Here is a 20,243-nt window from a genome sequence, read left to right as displayed (position 1 = left end):
TTTTGTTTCAAAGATAAAAAGATGAGGATCCCTTTAAGAATTCCTTAATGGAAGTGCATTATGTACACAAGCAGAATTATTATTTCCATTGGCCTTTCTATGCAGTTTAAGAATTACTGTCCGTCTTTGTCAATATGGATTGACAATGCTGGGTATTGCTGGGAAACGCTGTGTAATACCGCCATCTGGTGGCCACAGAGCGCTCTGCACCTCTCTCTCTCTTCCCCCCTACCTTTCATGTGATTTCCTGCAAGAGACGACTCAAGCGAATGGGAGGGGCGGCTTGACGTTCCTGTTTCTCTGCGCACACCCCCCGGGAAAAAGTCAACTTTAAAGCAGGAAGTAAGTACAGAGGTTTTTTAACAGAACATCTTTCCTACAGCCAGACTTTCTAATCAACTTTTAGCCTCATGCAAAAAGTTACTTGGAGTTTGTCTGAAATAGTTTAGAAAGTTTTGTTTTTAAAAGTTTGGAACTTTTGTTTGCAACAAACGTACTCTGAAGATACTCTGACACTAAGAAGATACTCTGTGACAAAGGAAGTGAAGTCTTTAGTGTAAGGATCAGTGGTCCCACCCAAAGAGGATCATCTTGGAGTTTAATACAGTTTTGCCAGAAGTTTGTTTTTTTTTTTAATTTGGCAAAATTTGCATGTTTTAGAGTTGTTTTTTCTTTAAGGATCACTGTAAAAAAGTTCCTCCCACCTTGTAATCCCTCCCGCCTTCTTCTTTCTAGGTTTGTCAACAATGAACCCATTTTTGGAGCTGCTGCATTCATTTTCCAGAAGCCTCTCTGAAGAAGAGCTTGGTGATCTCAAATTTCTGTGCCAGGACAAAATTGGGAAGAAAAAGCTCCAGGCTGTGAAGAGCGGCAATGATCTCTTCTCCCTTCTGCTGGAACAGGAAGAGATTGCACTGGACAATGTGGAGTTCTTAAGGTACATGTTCAAGACCCTGAAAAGAGAAGATCTGCTAACTCATCTGGCACAGTTTGCCGAGGGTGCAGAAGTTGATCCAGTCCATGGTCTGGATGTCCAAGAAAAACGTAGGTTGAGCAGTCTTGTTTTTGTCTGGAGTTCTGTCCTGTGCAGCAGAGGAATGTTTATTGCTGCAGTAGTTGCCCTTAGTTTAAAGTAACGTAATTCTTGGGAATTTAGGGAATGGTAGGACGTTCATAAGATCTGTTAAATCCACAAATTTGTACTGGAAGTGGGCTCTGCATCCCACTCACTGATTGAACTTGACGTAGATTAGAGGTCTTTTCTGTGCCATGACTCATAATGAGACTGGGACCCACCGTCAATCCTTCCCCTTCCCAGGACCCAAGCCACCCACCCCTTACCCCATTTTCCCTTACGTCTTCTATCTTCACAACAACCCTGTAATATAGCACCCGAAGCAGGGCTGGTCTTAGGAGCTGCGAGGCAAGACAGAGAGAAGAGGCTGTGTAGGATTATATCAAGAATTCAGTATTGATGAAGCAGTCCCGTTATTGGATTGGATCCCAGCCCTCTCTTGCACAGGCTTTGAAAGGTTGCTGCAGCCAACCTCATGAGACTGAGACAACTCAAAGATCCCATTGGGGAATCAACATCAACCTCCCACAGGTTGAAGAACACTGATATAGATCAAGCAACTGTTAAAGACATAGGAGGAAGAGCTGGTTAAAAGTTGGCAGTCCTAGCAGCTTAACCAAGAAGATGAATAACTTTTTACTGGCTTGGGTTATGTCTATGAATGGGGTCTATGTGGTCTTTTTATCACAACTTACTCACTTTTCCTCTAAAGCAGGGATGTCCAAACATTTTGGCAGGAGGGCCACATCATCTCTCTGACACTGTGTTGGAGGCTAGGAAAATAATTAATTTACATTTACAATTTGAATATATTAGAGATGGAACTTATATGAATGAATGAAGGTCTTGCAATAGCTCAAGGCCTATAAAAGGCCTTACACAAAGCAAGGCCAGCCTTTCCTTCACTGCCAGTGCTGCATCACAGCATGAAACAGCAAGTAGTGGAGCGAGCCCTCGTCCCACAGCTCAGGTGAGAGGTTGAACAGTCATCCTCACACTGAGAGCAGTTGCGTCAGGCCAGCATGGGCTTCAGCAAGTCACCAGAGGGCCAGAGGCTCATTGGAGACAGGGGCTTCCCGCAGGCCAGATTGGGAGCTTCTGAGGGCCACAAGTGGCCCCCGGGCCAGGGTTTGGGCACCCCTGCTCTAAAGGTACACCTGTATCTGTTGAAAGGTCTAAGAATCTTGCCAAGATGAAGGGAGCAACTGTCAGCCCAATCCTGAGCTACCCGGGGCACAGGAATGCAGCAGGGCCAAAAATAGCTGCCACCACATCCTGTGCGCTCTGGGTAGCTGCCAGCAGCTCCTCAGGAGAAGAGGAGTTCGTCCCCTTCCTCTGGGTAAAGTGAGTAGCCCCATAGTGGGGCTACTTGATTCTCCACCGACCCAAAGGTCTGCGGAGAATCAAGAGCCTCCATGTCAGGCGGTGAGCCCGACATGGAGGCTCTGGATCTGGTGGAGTTTTGCTCCACCGGTCCTCCCTCCCTCCCTCCCTGCCCTCTCCCCAAACTCTGCCCATCTCCCTCCTCCCTGGAACGCCTCCTCCCTGCCTCCCCCCACACTCCCAGTTACCTCTCCGCTGCTCGGCAATCTGTGTGACTGCTGAGTGGTTGAGCTCCGGTGGCCACCTGGCGCTAGCCAATGCTGGGCTAGCACCAGTGCTTGCCCAGCAGTGGAGTCCACAAACATGCCGCTGGCACACCTTCTCTCCAACAAGCTACTCAAGGCAGTGGTTAGCACTGGGACCCATTTTTAGAATGACAATCTTTTGGGACCCACTGGAAGTGATGTCATAGCTGAAAGTGACATCATCAAGCAGCAAAATGTTAACACAAAATCAAATTAAGTAAATTAAAAATTTACCCTAAGTATAAATCTTCTTAAAATAAAGAAGAAGCCTCCTTACCCGCCCAAGCTGTGGATGATCTGTTTTTAAAAATTCTTCAAACATGCCAAAGGCCGCAATCCTATCCACACTTACCTGGAAGTAATCCCCATTGGCTATCATTGTGAAAAGCATATACATGGTAGCCTGCTAAAAATACAGATCTGTAACATTCCGCCAGATGCAGTCTTGTACCGTGGTAGCATCAAGTCTGATGTATTAAAACTAGAATACACATTGAAATGAATGGGGATCCAACTGAAATTGGCTTGTGGCCCACCAAGTGGGTTCTAACCCACAGTTTGAGAAATGCTAACCTACAGAATTGCTAGAAAGAGAGATCAAGACAGAAGGAATCCATTCAGTCTGTCCCACCCCTCTTACCCAGCTTACTTCTGTCGCTTCCTCCTTTTGAACTATTTAAATAGGAGGGAAGGATAGCAGTTGATAGGGGATGAAGATAGTCTACTGACGGCAGGTTGCCATCTCATAAGATTGGTTAACTTCTGATTTTGTAGACCCAGGGATTCCTTCTCACTTCAGTATTAAGAACGGGGGTTTTGTGGTGGAGGGCATCAGACAAAGTGAGAGTAACCACTAACAGCCCAATTCTATCCAACTTTCTAGCAGAGATGCAGCTGTGCCAATAGGGCATGGACTGTTTTCTACAGTGGGGGGGGGGGCTGTCACAGAGGCCTCCTCAAGGTAAGGGAATGTTTGTACCTTTACCTTGGGGCTGCATTGTGGCTGCACCAGCACTGGAAAATTGGTTAGCATTGGGCTGTAAGTAATTTGGAGAATGACAAGCGGGTGGGGTGGGCACCCAGAGCATCCTCTGGAATAGGGCAGTAAGTTAATGGCCTGCTGTGAAAAAGTGATTTGACACAGACTATGATTTCCTTTTCAGGGAAGCTGGACGTTGCTTTTGAAATCATATGTGAACACGTTGGGAAAAACTGGAAAACGCTGATTCGAAAACTTGGAATTTCAGATACCAAAATAGATAGAATTGTAGCCGCCAATCCAAACAACTTGGAAGAACAATTGAGGAAATCGCTTCTAGAGTGGCAGAAATCAAAAGCGAAGGAAGCTAAAGCTGATGACTTAATAAAAGCCCTTCGGGCCTGTAAAATGAACCTGGTGGCAGACTATGTTGAAGATGGTTTGATGTTGGAATCTAAAGCTCAATAAAGTTATTGAAGAGAAACAAGTAAGGTAATATTGAATCTAAAATGTGCATAAATGAAAGATTCAGCCTGATGCAGGCAACACTGGGACTTTCAGCAGTGACAGACACTCAATTCGCTTAAAACACTTAGTTTTACATCACCATCTGTGAAGGTAACTTTTTTATGTGCACTTGTGTATAAATTTGCTTACATAATTTGGATTCAGTGGAATTAAAGCTGCTTGAGTGATTTGTAGGTCTGTGCTTTGCTCTGTAACCAACAAACAGCCCAATCCCGAAATGCCTGTGGCGTGCGGCTGCAGCGGCGCTAAGAACGGCTGCCGCTGCATCCTGCGCGCCTCAGCCTGCCACGGGCAGCGCCTCAGAAGAAGGGGACTTTTGTCCCTTTCTCCTGAGTAAGGAAAGCAGCCCCACAATGGGGCTACTCATGACCAAAAGGTTGGTGGTAAGGTATAGCTGTTCGTGTAGGGCGCTGAGCCCTACAAGAACAGACAGGATCCAGTGAAGTGGAGCTCCAACAGACCCGCCTCTTGGCCTCTCTGCTCCCTCCCCCCAGCATGCCTCCCATCCGCCCTCTCTCTGCCGCCCACCTCCCCGTCATGCCTTTTCCCCACCCTCTCTCCACCCTCTGCCAGCCTCCCCCCTCCCCCTCCCTGGAACACCTCCTCCTCACCCCCCCTCCCCGCCCTCACTTACCATGCCCTCACTTACCAGTCTTTAGACCGCCAAGCCGTGGAGGTTGTGTGCTGCCTGGCACTAGCTCACCACCGGCCAGTGCCAGCCAGCGCTGGATTAGCACGGGCGGTAGGACTTGCAGACGTGCCTTATGGCACGTTTGCGACAGTGCGCAGCAGCGTAAAGCCACTGTGCCAAGCTCAGGATTGGGCTCAAAAGCTGGAAGCTGAGGTATGTAGTGCAGTGGCAAATTGGCTATGCCCTTAAGGGAAAAATACAACTTCATTGTTCATAGTTCTGTTAAAAGTAAATCTGAATGCAAATCATCTATGCTATGAAGGACAAGTGTAATGAGAATGAGCTTGGTACTTCAGAAATCCCAACTAAAACAGGTGAAAAAGACTATGTTTTACAAAAAGTAGTAAGTAAAATATGAAAGGTATCTCTAATTGAGGAAACCCTGATCACTCACTAACATTTTGCCCACATCCAGTGTTACGTACTAGTTTGGGAATTTTGATACCACCTTCTGTGAAGGTTAATGTCAGTGATTATGGAACCTGAACATTTTGATGTTCATAAAACTGTGAATGACTAAACAAGCAACTGTCCAAAACAGTATCAGTGATAAGTACAAAAATATCAGTTAATTTAAAAAGAAAAAATTCTCTTAGCTGCATTCTGTCATATGATTTAAACATTTTTGTCTTGAAATATATCTCAGGGGTACTTTTGAAAATCATCATTTTTGTAAGGATTTTTATAACTTTGGTATTTTTTAAAGTGTTTAGCTGGTCACAAGTTTGCTAGTAGTTTCAGATCTAAGAAGTAGAGAAAGCCCCAAACTGTCATGATCACAATTTTAGGCTTGAAATTAATGTGAACAATACAGACCTAATGATCACTTCATGCATAAATATCTGAGGGCGCAATCCTAATCCACTTTCCAGCACAAACATAAGGGCAATGCAGCTACGAGGTAAGGAAGTAAACATTCCCTTACTTTGAGGAAGACTCCATGAGTGCCACCCAACTGCAGTATGCAGCATATGCCCCATTGCCATTGCTATGCCAGTGCTGGAATGTTGGTTAGGATTTGGGCCTGAAAGACTTTATATCGGATTCTTTGCCATTATCAAATATCTCTATTGGGTTGGCTCCAGATGTGCCTAGTGCAAGCCAAAAGGCTTTTCTATTTCCATGATTGTGTGTGTCACATTCTGACAATTTCTGCTGATTTCCCTTCTTCCACTGCAGCCTTCTGCATTCCCAACTCTTGAGAACAGATTTTTCAGGGTCTTCAGTGTGGAGTATGGAAAAGGGAAGCTCCATTCTACAAGTGGAATTCCAATTGGATCTATCCCATAGTCTATAAAAAAAAAAAAACACCCACATTTTGGAAACAGTTTGTACTGTACATATTTCTGCAATATGGGGTAATAATATGGAAATACATTACCATACACATGAAGTACATTTAACACTTTTATGCACACTTTTAACACTTTTCACGCTAAATCTAACTTTGCTGGTGAAACTGGTACATCTAATTAAAACAACTAAACTTTGTTCTGGAAAATGTGGTTGTGCTTTGTTCCTGCTTGTTGCTTTCTACAAGTTTTATTTTGTGTTTATTTGCTATATTTAGATACTGCCTTTTGTCAGTTCACTCTAGGGCTGCAATCCTATACTTTCTTGCCTGGGAGTAAGCCCCACTGAACTCAGTGAATGGACACATCTAGGATTGTGCTGTAGGTAATTTATGGTCCTAAATAATGGTTTTCAATTTAACAGACACAATACAGAAATGAAAAGGGAAAGAGGGAAATGCAGGTACTAACCCTGAGATAATATTTCATAAATCTTACAAAATGACTCGGTGCACAAATGGCAGCCTAAGCCAATGGAGAGCTCACTCTCACACCAGTCTAATTGAAATGGTTGCTGATATCTATCAGGGTTCTATCAGGGGAGTTGCATGCCATGTGTAGTCCATGGAGCTGTGTTCATACTGGGGAAACCTCAGCCAAATCACCCTTTAAGCAACATTTGCTCAGGCATAGTTGAGAAGAGCTACATGTCACATCAGTGATGGCAAGTAAAATTTTACAGTTGCACTGCCTGAGTCAAAATGAGATGTCTACACCAGTGGTTCTCAAACTGGTGGGTCACGACCCACCAGTTCATGTAATGTAACATTTGCGAACTTCACTGCCGGGCTCCCGCCCGTGCTAGCCCAGCTCTGTGCCCTACACGAGTGCCTTTACCTTACTCAGCAGTAAAGTGAGTAGCCCCATTGCGGGGCTGCTTACCTTACTCAGGGGAAGGGATGAAAGTCTCTTTCTCCGACACGTCTCCCGCGGTAGCCCAGGAGGCACAGGATCTGTCGGCAGCCCTTCTCAGCGCTGCTGAGCCTGGACGCTCTGAGCAGCTCAGGATCGGGCTGTCAGTGGTTGCTCCCTCTCTGGCAAACTCCTTCTTATGCTAGATTCACTGTGCTTCCATCCTCTTCTTCCCTTAGGAAGCACTGAAGGACCAATTTGTTGATTTGAAGCCTTCCCTGATCTTGTTGCATTATGTTAATTTTCTGCATTGCTCTATAGTGTTTACATCTTTTAATGTTTTATCTAGGTCTTTGTATCTTTCAGTTATGCTGTTAGCCACCTCAGGTCCTACAGGACAAAGACAGGATACAAATCTTTTAAAATAAGTAGATAATATATACAGTTGGCCCACATCTTACATGAGTGTTGCGTTTCAACACGTTTCAACACACTAATTTGAGTACTTAGGAAGATTCTAAAACATAAACTCCTTGTACTATGAATGAAACTACTTTAAATATGAAACTACAATGGAAGCACTTGCTCTGGGCCATCAGTTCTACCCGACAAACTGCCAGAGGGAGAGTGAAAGTTTAATATAGGTGGCAGAAGAGAGACTATCCCCCTTCCCCCAAGAGGATGAGCCCCTTGAACTAGAGGCACTTGGTGTGTGTCCAGGCTCTCCATGTGCCTGGGCTATAGAATAAATTCTCTAAGGGCCCAATCCTATCCCACTATCCAGCACTGATGTCTACATCAGTGCTGGATGTCTGGTGTGAGACTGGTGTGAGAGTGATGCCTATGGGACATGTGCTGTGTTCTGTGGTGGAGGAGAGTCAAGGAGGCCTCCTCAAGATAAGGGAATGTTTGTTTCATTACCTTAGGGCTGCACTGCAGCTGCATTGACACTGGAAATGGGCCCTAAATGTATTTATTATATCTCACCATTCCACACATTTAAGGAGTTTAACAGTAGATAACAAAAAAATAAAATTTCAGCAATCAAACAGTTTAAAACGCTACTACAGTATGATTACTTAAAAGCCAATAATAAGTCTTCACTGCCTGTATAAATGAGAGAGGCAACAGATCTAAGCATACTTTTCTTGGGAGGCTACTTCACAATTTGGGTGCCACAACTGAGAAGGCCCAGACTCCCGTGCCTGCCTGTCACTTCTGATCATAGGAGAACATGGAGAAACATTTAAGTAGAATAATGGAGTTCTTGGGCAAGCTCACAGAGATGAGTATATATGTCTGTCATTCCCAGGAAGATGTTTTGCCCACTTTTTTCTCTCAGGACTTCTGTGCCCTTAATAGTAAAATGACAGGAGGAAATTCAGCAGATGAAACTTCTCCCTTTCTTATGCTGGAAAAAAAGTTTAACTGAATGCCTGCTTGTCATGTAGGTGGTGAAGACAAAGGAGTCCTGGCAGACAAAAATTAGCAATCTTAATAGTAGGGAGGGAAAGGACTTTGAAAACAAATCAAGGCCAACTCTTTGATCTCCAACAAAAAAGGAATGACTCATCCAGTATCTCTCACAGATGCTTATCTAGCTTGTTTTAGAAACTCTCTATAAAAGGCGTTGCACAGCACACAGCACCTTGAAATTGTTTGTTGCCACTGTTTCTATAGCTCACGCATTCAGATTGTGCTTTATGTTATATACTGTAGCAGGGCTTGGAGAACAGCATTGCTTCACTCAGCCTGCCGCCTTCCTTTCGATGCTTTGGGTTTTTGTAAACTGGTCTCAAAACACTGTTTTTATTATTCGGAAGGGTGTCCTTCCATGGCTTATTTTAATCAAAAATAGAATTTTTTGAAATAGTATAGATCAGAGTTTTGCATACATCGTGTCCTGTCCCAGGAAAAAGCTATACTGAATTATTATTATTATTATTATTATTATACACAGTTGTTGTAGTCATAGTAGTAGTATTAAAATAGAGCTTCTGATTTTTAAGTTCCCTTGCTGTAGCATCAGTGGTACAATTTTAAACACCATATCACACAACTGGAAAATTGATATTTCTGTACCATACATAATTCAATTTCTAATGCTCAGTAATGTCATGATCCTGAGAATATAACCCCTGAATATAACTCCTGAAAAAACTCCACAGTCAGGGAATTAGAGGACAGGTCCTCTCATGGATTGAGAACTTATTGAAGACCAGGAAACAGAGAGTGGGTGTCAATGGGCAAGTTTCACAATGGAGAGAAGTGAAAAGCGGTGTGCCCCAAGGATCTGTGCTGGGACCGGTGCTTTTCAACCTCTTCATAAATGACCTGGAGACAGGGGTGAGCTGTGAGGTGGCTAAGTTTGCAGACAACACCAAACTTTTCCGAGTGGTGAAAACCAGAAGTGATTGTGAGGAGCTCCAGAAGGATCTCTCCAGACTGGCAGAATGGGCAGCAAAATGGCAGATGCGCTTCAATGTCAGTAAGTGTAAGGTCATGCACAGTGGGGCAAAAAATCAAAACTTTAGATATAGGCTGATGGGTTCTGAGCTGTCTGTGACAGATCAGGAGAGAGATCTTGGGGTGGTGGTGGACAGGTCGATGAAAGTGTCGACCCAATGTGCGGCGGCAGTGAAGAAGGCCAATTCTATGCTTGGGATCATTAGGAAAGGTATTGAGAACAAAACGGCTAATATTATAATGCCGTTGTACAAATCTATGGTGAGGCCACACCTGGAATATTGTGTCCAGTTCTGTCCAGTTGTGTCTCAAAAAAGACATAGTGGAAATGGACAAGGTGCAAAAGAGAGCGACTAAGATGATTACGGGCTGGGGCACCTTCCTTATGAGGAAAGGCTACGGCATTTGGGTCTCTTCAGCCTAGAAAAGAGAAGCCTCAGGGGGGACATGATTGAGACATACAAAATTATGCAGGGGATGGACAGAGTGGATAGGGAGATGCTCTTTACACTCTCACATAACACCAGAACCAGGGGACATCCACTAAAATTGAGTGTTGGGAGAGTTAGAACAGACAAAAGATAACATTTCTTTACTCAGCGTGTGGTTGGTCTGTGGGACTCCTTGCCACAGGATGTGGTGATGGTGTCTAGCCTGGATGCCTTTAAAAGGGGATTGGACAAGTTTCTGGAGGAAAAATCCATTATGGGGTACAAGCCATGATGTGTATGCACAACCTCCTGATTGTAGAAATGGGCTATGTCAGAATGCCAGATGCAAGGGAGAGCACCAGGATCAGGTCTCTCGTTATCTGGTGTGCTCCCTGGGGCATTTGGTGGGCTGCTGTGAGATACAGGAAGCTGGACTAGATGGGCCTATGGCCTGATCCAGTGGGCTGTTCTTATGATACCCTTGGGAGAGGGTGTGACAGCACTAGTGACCAAAAACACTAAAATCATAATTTGGAAGAATAATGCTATCATGTTATATATCAATCAATGTGTAATTTCATGCAGAATGTGTTCTATCTTTGTTCTATCAAAAGGTACAGCCAAAAAACCAGTGGGGGCGGAGTGATGGCACATCACCACGCCCACCACCTGGAGTATTGCCCCGCCCACTGCATGGGGGTGACGCGCTGCCATCCCACACCGGGTGACACAAACCCTAGTGACGCCACTGATGTGAATGCTAACGGAGATGCATCCCTGCAAAGCATGGGGCTAAACAACATGTGTTGTATGCCATACAACAGTGTTTCTCAAACTGTGGGTCAGGACCCACTAGGTGGGTCACAAGCCGATTTCAGGTGAGTTCCCATTCATTTCAATATTTTATTTTTAGTGTCTCAGACTTTATGCTCCCATGGTATGTAAATACATTTGGGAAAATATTATAGATCTGTACTTTTAATAGGCTACTATGTATATGCTTTTAACAATGACAGTAAATGAGACTTACTCCTGGGAAAGTGTGGGTAGGACTGCAGCCTAGGATTGTTAAAAATGTTCCTGGTTGATGATGTCACTTCCCGTCATGACATCACTTCCGGTGGGTCCCGACAGATTCTCATTCTAAAAAGTAGGTCCCGGTGCTAAATGTGTGAGAACCACTGTGTATACCTTCAGGCTGTTTGCAAAGCTGTTGCAAACATTGTTAATTACACAGGATTACACAGGATCATTCTTGGCTGCGATAACACATCTTCATATAAACACTTTAATCAGCAACAGGGAGTCTGGATCAGAGTTGCAGGCATCATCTGTTCAAAGACAAAATCAAATTCCACGTAATTTACACATTATTAATTTTTTTTTTTTAAATAACTAAAGTTGAGGCCCAGATTGCAGTCTGATTATTTTCTGCACTCTTTCCTGCCAAAACACAGGCAGACAAGCAGGAACATTTAGGGGAAGTTTGGAAAACATCCAGTGTTATGAAAACTTTTTTTTACATAGAAACATTGGATAGCGCCTTATACTGAGTCAGGCCCAGTGGCATAGCTAGAGGGTGTGCAAAGCACTAAGTTTTCAGGGAGCCTCACCACAACATGCAAGTGCCCCCCTTCGGAGCCAGGTGAATGCCTCCATTTTGCTCCCACTGCCTGGAATGGCTCTAAGGTGCGAGGGAGGGGCCGCTTGCATGCTGCAGTGAGGCTCCTGAAAAACTTAGTGCTTTGCACCCCACCAAGCTATGCCACAAATCAGGCCACTGGTTCACTACAGACAGTACTGCCTTGGTTGCATGTCTCCCTGCCCTGTCTGGAGGCGCTTGGCATGGAACATGGAACATGCTGCATGCGCACCATGTGCTCTCAACTGAACTATGGCTTCTCCCCAATCACTGGTGTGATGCACTTGAACTTGAGGGCCAAATTAAATTTTATACTAATCATGGAATATACCCTTATGGTTATATAAATAGCAAATGGATTTTTTGTTTCTGCACTGTCCAATGAACACTCGAGACAACAGATATGGGAGAAAGGGCCACTTTATTGCACATAAACAAGAGGAGCAAAGGCTGAGACCTGCAGCATCCGAGGCAGCGAAAGCACCTGTGGTGCGGGAGGGACCTCTGGGCGGTACCAGAAACCTCTGCCCCCAGGCGGGCATGCACCCGACTCCGAGCCACGCCACGCTGCTGGGACAGCGCATCTCATCCACGTCTATCCCTTAAGGGGAAGGCAGCCAGACCGCAGACTGCACCACCTCGAGCCGCTGAGCCTCTGAGGTGTGCCCCGCGGTCCCGGCCAGGGCCCCGTCTACGTCCTCGTGCCGCCAAGCCCCTGAGGACTGAAATAGGGTTCTGCCCTGCCTATGCCGCCTGAAGGTGCATGCCAAAGTCCCATTCACGCCTCCTAACCCGCACCACCTGCCACAAGGAGGGGTCAGCCTAGCGCTTGACCCCCCCGCTCCCAAACAGGGGCAGAAGCGACTTAAGGCCGTCCTGCAGGTCCTTAAGAAAGATGTCTGCGCCTCCCTCCGACAAATGAACACCATCGCCCCTATACATGCCAGGTAGCGAGAACACAATCGCAGGATGCATGACCACCCTGCCACCAGCGCGAGACACCAAGTTGCCAATGCTCCTGGTAACTTTGCTGCGCATCCTCTCAACCTTAGCGCAGCAGAAAGCCCCCCACCACACACAACGCTGCAAGAAATCCGACCAAACCAAGGTGGTCTCCGGCAGCCAACTCATAAGGGTGTTGATGTCCTTGCGAGCTCTGCTCATCAGAGCCAGACCAGACATCCTGCACAGGTCATTTTCGCCCAGGTGGAGCACCAAAATGTCCAGTGGGGGGTTCACATTCAGGAACTCCATCAACGCGGGCAGCAGCTGGCCCCATCTCATGCCCCTCTTGGCTAGCCAAGCCACCTGCACTGCCGGGCTGAGGCCCAGATTCGATCCAAGGGGAGTAGCAGCCGCCCTCTTGCGGGCCCAAAAGATAATGGAGTGGCCGGAGATTAACATGTGTATCGGGCTACCATTGCGTCCTGCAAGATGAAAAACAGAGATGTTATTGCAAGGCATCCCCTGTTACGCTGCTCCCCCCACAGATGGGGTATTCCCAGCCTCTATACGCATCATTTGCGCACGTAGCGCCTGTAGGTTGACGAACGCCAACGACCTATCCTTTGTATGTCCTCCCCTGACAGCCCTAACGCAGCCGCTGCAGAGGCTGCCCCAATGCGGAGGGAGTGCAAGCCAAACTCCCTAGGCTGCAGTCCCAAAACCCCCAATGCTCGTGAGAAAATTGCCCAAAACTGGAACAGTGTGAGAGGAGAGCCATTCCCATGCTGGAACAGCGCCCCTGAGTGCTCCCCCAAGAGTGCAAAATACTCCCTCATCGCCACAACTGGGCACAATGGCATTCCTACCACCTCCTTCAGAGTCACCGAGCAACCAATGCCCCTGTGGTCTGTCTTAGACTGTCTGAGGACAATTGAGACTCCTCCGGGCACCCAGGTAAGGTCCGCCCTCCATAGGGCCTGCGCCGATTGATCAGTCTTGTTTTTTGCCAGGAACTCGCTGAGGCGAAAAGCGCCAAAGAAGGCTGTCAGCAACGCAGCCCTGAAAAGTAGAACTTCGCCTAGTGACGCACAGAGGGTCGCGAAGGTCCCCACTATACCCTTGAGCAACTCTGGTGTGATAGGGCACCTGTGGTCCCGGACAGGGGGTGCTTTCCTGGCAAAGCCTTCTAACATCCTCTGCACTCTGAAGTCTTGAGTGAAATCGGGGTAGCCCCCCGCTTTTGAAACGAAGTCTATGGCGGACATGAAGCCCGGGAGGGAGCTAACCGCCCTCCCAGACCGCTGCAGGTGGAGAAGGAAGAGTAGCAGGTGCTCAACCGGTGCCGGCCGGGCAAGCCAGATGCCAGTCTAAACTCAGCGAACTCCGTTACCTTCCTTGAGTAGCCCCTCTGCGTGCTGGGCGCCAGTGAGGCGCATATGCCCTCGTTTACCTCTGTAAGCCAAGGTCCCAGAGCCAAGAAGGCATGTGGTCGGGGATGGTGCTGCCCCAGGGGCGAGTTCCCGAAAACGGTCCTCCTGAAATCGAGACAAAGCATCCACGATGCAATTCTCAACCCCTGGAACGTGCTGAGCTACGAAAAGAGCATTGATGCGTAGGCATTGCAAGACGAAATGCCGCACAAGCCTCATGACCCTAGGGGATTTGGATGACATCAAGTTCACTACTGCCACCACTGCCTGGTTGTCACACCAGAAACGCACCATGGTGTTCTGGAACTCACCAGCCCAAATGTGCACCGCTACCACTATCGGGAAAAGCTCCAGGAAAGTAAGGTCAGCCGTGAGGCCGGCCTGCACCCAGCCCTGCGGCCACGGTGCAGTACACCATCGACCATGGAAAAAGATGCTGAAACCCAAACCTCCCGTTGCGTCTGAATACACCTGCAAGTCGGCTTTGAGCAGCTGCTCAGAACGCCAAAAGGAAACCCCGCTGAATTCCTCCAGGAAACGAAGCCAGACCACCATGTCTTCCTGCATGGCCGCTGTGACCCACACCCTGTGGTGTGGCGAGCGCAACCCCGCCATGGCCTCGCACAATCTACGCAGGAAAGCCCTCCCTGGCGCGACCACCCTGCAAGCAAAATTCAGGTGCCCTACCAGTGCCTGCAATTCCCGCAGCGTAATCTTCTTTGCCTGTATCACAGCCTGCAATCGGGACACTAGCGCTGTCAGCTTGTCGCTCGGTAGCCTGCTTGCCACCGCCACCGAGTCAAGCTCAATGCCCAAAAAGGTCATGCGGGAAGAGGGGCCCTCTGTCTAGTCCTGAGCCAGCGGGACCCCTAAATCGCGTGCCAGTGCCTCAAAAGTGGTGAGCAATCTCTGGCACTGACCTGTGCCAGCTGGACCCATAAAAATAAAGTCATCGAGATAATGTGCGGTAGTTCGCGCTCCGCACCGCTTCCGTAGGGCCCACTCCAGCATTGTACTAAAGCGCTCGAAAGTGGCACAACTCAGCGAACACCCCATTGGGAGTGACCGATCCAGATAGAATTGGCCCTGGAAGGCAAAGCCCAGCAAGCAAAAATCTGCAAAATTCCCACGGTGCCCACGTGCACAAAGAGGAAGAGGGCTGGGTCCCGTCCCCTTTTAAGGGTCCAATGTGGCCTGCCAACCCAACCCCCTTTCACCTCCCCCATTGGGGAGGGACTGGACCCTCGTGTCCTGGCCAGGCAAAACAAACTCCAACCACCTCCTTAAAGAGGGGCGATCGGGATTTTCCTTTTTAAAAACAAGGGTTGCAACTGGGAGCAAAACAGCAGCAGGGGTAAAGTTCTAAAGCCCCCCAACCACCCTGCAGTGATTTTACTCTGCTTTCTGCGCCCCCTCCACTATTTCATTTTTTATTAAAACAGCACACTGGGCTCCATATGGTAAGGTTTTAAGTTTTGTGAAACTGGTTATCAATAATGGGCAAGTTAGAGCCTCTTGCATGAACAGCAACACCATTTGAAGAGTCTACTAAGTCAAGAACAGGAGCTGAAGCAGCTGCTTACACACAGTAATGCTATTTTTTCAGCTTCAGAAGAAATAACTTCAGAGACCCCAGCACAATACGGAGCAGCAGCAAAACAGGGTGATTTAGCAGCTGTACTTTGACACTAGCTGACACAGGACCATAAAATAGATATCCACAATCATGTAATGCAGGTGACTTTTTAAATTACATTGTTTTTCTTTGTGGCATGGAATAATGAAGCATGTTTTCAAAGTAGCAGACAAAGCCCAATATCAACCTGTTCAGAGGCTTAGTGAGGGCAGTATGCTAGGCAGTAGGCCACCATCTTGTCATGGGTCTCTTGCCTGCAGCAAGAGCCATTCAGTTATTGAATACTTATGCTGGAATTATGTATAGTAGTGTTTCTCAAACTGTGGGTCGGGGCCCACAGCCAATCTCAAACTGTGGGTCACGAGCCAATTTCAGGTGGGTCCCCATTCATTACAATATTTTATTTTTAATATATTAGACTCAATGCTACCATGGTATGAGACTTCCGTTTGGGGAAATGTTACAGACCTGTACTTTTAACAAGCTACCTATGTATACTCTTTTAACAATGATAATAAATGGGACTTACTCTTGGGGAAGGGTGGGTAGGATTGCAGCCTAGGATTGTAAAAATTTTTCCTGCTTGAAGATGTCACTTCTGGTCATGACATCACTTCCACTGGGTCCTGACAGATTCTCATTCTAAAAGGTAGCTCCTGATGCTAAATGTGTGGGAACCACTGATGTATAGAGTTTGGGGCTTTATTTTGTTCTTTTGCAAAGTTGCTCTTGAGGACAGGCAGCCTATTTAAGAACTTGAATTTGCTGCAGCAACAGCCTTGAAGGACCAGAACCATTTTTAGTTCATCTTTAGATTGGTTTGGGAAGGCATTGGATTAGGACCCTGTCCTGGGCTGTGAAATATGGTACTGGCTACTGAGCAGGAAGGAGAGAAAGGCCAAATCCTATGCTCCCCCTAGGAAGAATACAAGAAACGGACTTATATGGAGTCAGTCTGCTGATCTATCCAGTTCAAATGTCTGACTGAGCAATCCTCCAGAGTTCTGGACAGAAGTCTTTTCCATCCCTACCTGGAACTGGCCAGGGATTCAACCTGGGACCTTCTGTATGCCGCTCCACCACAGAACCACACTCCCATGCAAGCTGCCCAGTATGCAAGAACAAACAAAAGCGCCAGAGAGCTCTTTTCTTCACTTTTAACTTGCCCCACACTGAAATACAGGTTGAGTCTTATTTGTGAGGGTTCCATTCCCAGAACTCATATGGACGGCAAAAATTATGTTAAAGCAAATCCATTAAAAAAAACAATTTCCTTTTGCTCAGTGATTTAAAAAAAATCTTCTTTGTAATGCATCAAGCAATCAGTCTCTCTCTAGGCACTTAGAAAGGCTTCACTCCAAGGTAGCAATCCCACCCTTCAACAGGAGCCACAGAGATGGGGAGGAGAAGAATGGATAATCACTGCCATTTAGCATTCTTTCAGGTGGTCAGGGAGAAGGGAGGGGTTGCGTGCCTTGGAGTGAAGCTGTTCTAATGGATTGTCAGCTGGCTGCCCTCTTGCCTTAGCAAGGCTTTGTTAAAGGATTTTTTTCTCATCACACTGAGATAAAACTGCAGGTGAAAAATCCATGAATAATTAGGTTATACCTGTGTATCAAAAGGAGTAGATATATTCTGATAAGAAAAGCACAGAATGCAAATGTTTTGGATCATCAAGATTTTATCGGACAACTTTCATAATGTATCTCCCCATGTTGAAGTCATGGCTGGCTTTTTTTGGCACAATTCCCTAGTACTCATAGTTCAGCAAACTGACAGACCAAGACAGAAACCAGGTCTAGGACAATATTTTCAAATACTCTGGAAAAATAAGTGGTCGATCCACATCCTTTCCTCAAGAACTGGCAGCCAACAGGATGGGGAAAGGGATACCATAGTCTTCTGGATTGCTCTGAATGGAGGAGGGGTGGTGGAACTCTGCCCACTAATTCAAGCAAAGTGCATACTGATGGTTTCAGGTAGGAGTTTGCATTTCTCTAAGGTGGTCTTTTCTCACCATTTGAGAGTCAAATATGTAAATAGACCTATATAGGCATATTGAAGAGTGTACTGTACATAACATAAGAACATAAGAACAGCCCCACTGGATCAGGCCATAGGCCCATCTAGTCCAGCTTCCTGTATCTCACAGCGGCCCACCAAATGCCCCAGGGAGCACACCAGATAACAAGAGACCTCATCCTGGTGCCCTCCCCTACATCTGGCATTCTGACTTAACCCATTCCTAAAATCAGGAGGTTGCGCATACACATCATGGCTTGTACCCCATAATGGATTTTTCCTCCAGAAACTTGTCCAATCCCCTTTTAAAGGCGTCTAGGCTAGACGCCAGCACCACATCCTGTGGCAAGTAGTTCCACAGACCGACCACACGCTGAGTAAAGAAATATTTTCTTTTGTCTGTCCTAACCCGCCCAACACTCAATTTTAGTGGATGTCCCCTGGTTCTGGTATTATGTGAGAGTGTAAAGAGCATCTCCCTATCCACTCTGTCCATTCCCTGCATAATTTTTTATGTCTCAATCATGTCCCCCCTCAAGCGTCTCTTTTCTAGGCTGAAGAGGCCCAAACGCCGTAGCCTTTCCTCATAAGGAAGGTGCCCCAGCCCCGTAATCATCTTAGTCGCTCTCTTTTGCACCTTTTCCATTTCCACTATGTCTTTTTTGAGATGCGGTGACCAGAACTGGACACAATACTCCAGGTGTGGCCTTACCATCGATTTGTACAACGGCATTATAATACTAGCCGTTTTGTTCTCAATACCCTTCCTAATGATCCCAAGCATAGAATTGGCCTTCTTCACTGCCGCCGCACATTGGGTCGACACTTTCATCGACCTGTCCACCACCACCCCAAGATCTCTCTCCTGATCTGTCACAGACAGCTCAGAACCCACCAGCCTATATCTAAAGTTTTGATTTTTTGCCCCAATGTGCATGACTTCACACTTACTGACATTGAAGCGCATCTGCCATTTTGCTGCCCATTCTGCCAGTCTGGAGAGATCCTTCTGGAGCAACTCACAATCACTTCTGGTCTTTACCACTCGGAAAAGTTTAGTGTCATCTGCAAACTTAGCCACTTCACTGCTCAACCCTGTCTCCAGGTCATTTATGAAGAGGTTGAAAAGCACCGGTCCCAGGACAGATCCTTGGGGCACACCGCTTTTCACCTCTCTCCATTGTGAAAATTGCCCATTGACACCCACTCTCTGCTTCCTGGCCTCCAACCAGTTCTCAATCCATGAGAGGACCTGTCCTCTAATTCCCTGACTGTGGAGTTTTTTCAGTAGCCTTTGGTGAGGGACCGTGTCAAACGCCTTCTGAAAGTCCAGATATATAATGTCCACGGGTTCTTCCGCATCCACATGCCTGTTGACCTTTTCAAAGAATTCTATAAGGTTGGTGAGGCAAGACTTACCCTTACAGAAGCCATGCTGACTCTCCCTCAGCAAGGCCTGTTCGTCTATGTGTTTTGAGATCCTATCTTTGATGAGGCATTCTACCATCTTACCCGGTATGGATGTTAGGCTGACCGGCCTATAGTTTCCCGGGTCCCCCCTCTTTCCCTTTTTAAAAATAGGCATGACATTTGCTATCCTCCAATCTTCTGGCACCGTGGCCGTTTTGAGGGACAAGTTGCATACCTTAGTCAAGAGATCTGCAACTTCATTCTTCAATTCCTTAATAACCCTTGGGTGGATGCCATCAGGGCCTGGTGACTTATTGATCTTTAATTTATCAATGAGGTCTGAAACATCTTCTCTTTTAACCTCTATCTGACTTAACTCCTCGGTTAGGAGGGGCCGTTCGGGCAGCGTTATCTGCCCGAGGTCTTCTGCCGTGAAGACAGATGCAAAGAACTCATTTAATTTCTCTGCCATCTCTAAGTCTCCTTTTATCTCCCCTTTCCCTCCCTCACCATCCAGAGGGCCAACCGCTTCTCTGGCGGGTTTCCTGCTTCTAACATATTTGAAGAAGCTTTTATTATTCCCCTTAATGTTGCTGGCCATGCGTTCCTCATAGTCTCTCTTGGCCTCCCGTATCACCTTCTTACATTTCTTTTGCCACAGTTTATGTTCCTTTTTATTCTCCTCATTAGGGCAAGACTTCCATTTATGGAAGGAAGCTTCCTTGCCCTTCACAGCCTCTCTAACTTGGCTGGTTAGCCATGCGGGCACCCTCCTGGATTTAGTGGAACCCTTCTTTCTTTGCGGTATACACCTCTGCTGGGCCTCTATTACTGTTGTTTTAAGCAGCCTCCATGCACTCTGGAGAGATTGGACTCTTTTTACCCTCCCTTTCAACCTCCTTCTAACCAGCCTCCTCATAAGGTAGGTTCCTTATAAAGTCTACTGGGAGAACAGCACCTGAATATTCACTGTTACTAATTTAATTGGGAACAGTCCATTCCCAATGGTTCAATGGACAAGAGGCCAGTGATTCTCAATGTTTGTCCTCCGCCATACCACATTACATAGTCCACCTATTCAAAGTACCACCGGAAGTAACCGGTGATAACATAATTGCCAGTTACTTCTGGATTGAAAAGCCAGATGTGATGCAAC

General features: G+C 46.6%; 1 protein-coding gene across 4 annotated transcripts; it reads left to right on the top strand.

The window, feature by feature from the left end:
• The first annotated feature begins 323 nt into the window (after window positions 1-323).
• On the top strand, window positions 324-6,362 carry FADD (Fas associated via death domain). Of its 4 annotated transcripts, none has more exons than XM_066638540.1 (4): window positions 324-342; window positions 736-1,044; window positions 3,867-4,300; window positions 6,081-6,362. In XM_066638540.1, exons 2-3 carry the CDS (start codon window positions 747-749, stop codon window positions 4,148-4,150), a joined length of 582 nt encoding a protein of 193 aa, XP_066494637.1. In that variant the 5' UTR covers window positions 324-342; window positions 736-746; the 3' UTR covers window positions 4,151-4,300; window positions 6,081-6,362. The 4 variants fall into 4 exon arrangements, with proteins under 4 accessions (XP_066494637.1, XP_066494647.1, XP_066494615.1 ...); XM_066638550.1 differs by lacking the exon at window positions 324-342 and adding an exon at window positions 442-556 and having other exon boundaries at window positions 3,867-4,174; XM_066638518.1 differs by lacking the exon at window positions 324-342 and adding an exon at window positions 442-556.
• The last annotated feature ends 13,881 nt before the right edge of the window (window positions 6,363-20,243 follow it).

The sequence above is a fragment of the Tiliqua scincoides genome, chromosome 1 (genome assembly GCF_035046505.1).
Source record: "Tiliqua scincoides isolate rTilSci1 chromosome 1, rTilSci1.hap2, whole genome shotgun sequence".
NCBI lineage: Eukaryota > Metazoa > Chordata > Lepidosauria > Squamata > Scincidae > Tiliqua > Tiliqua scincoides.
Note: the sequence above shows the minus strand (reverse complement) of the source record. Positions and strands in the feature narration are given on the sequence as shown.

Coding starts and splice junctions, on each gene's coding strand:
- FADD (XM_066638540.1), top strand. CDS start 747: ATGAACCCATTTTTGGAGCTGCTGCATTCATTTTCCAGAAGCCTCTCT. Junction 1,045..3,866: donor TCTGGATGTCCAAGAAAAAC/GTAGGTTGAGCA, acceptor TTTCCTTTTCAG/GGAAGCTGGACGTTGCTTTT.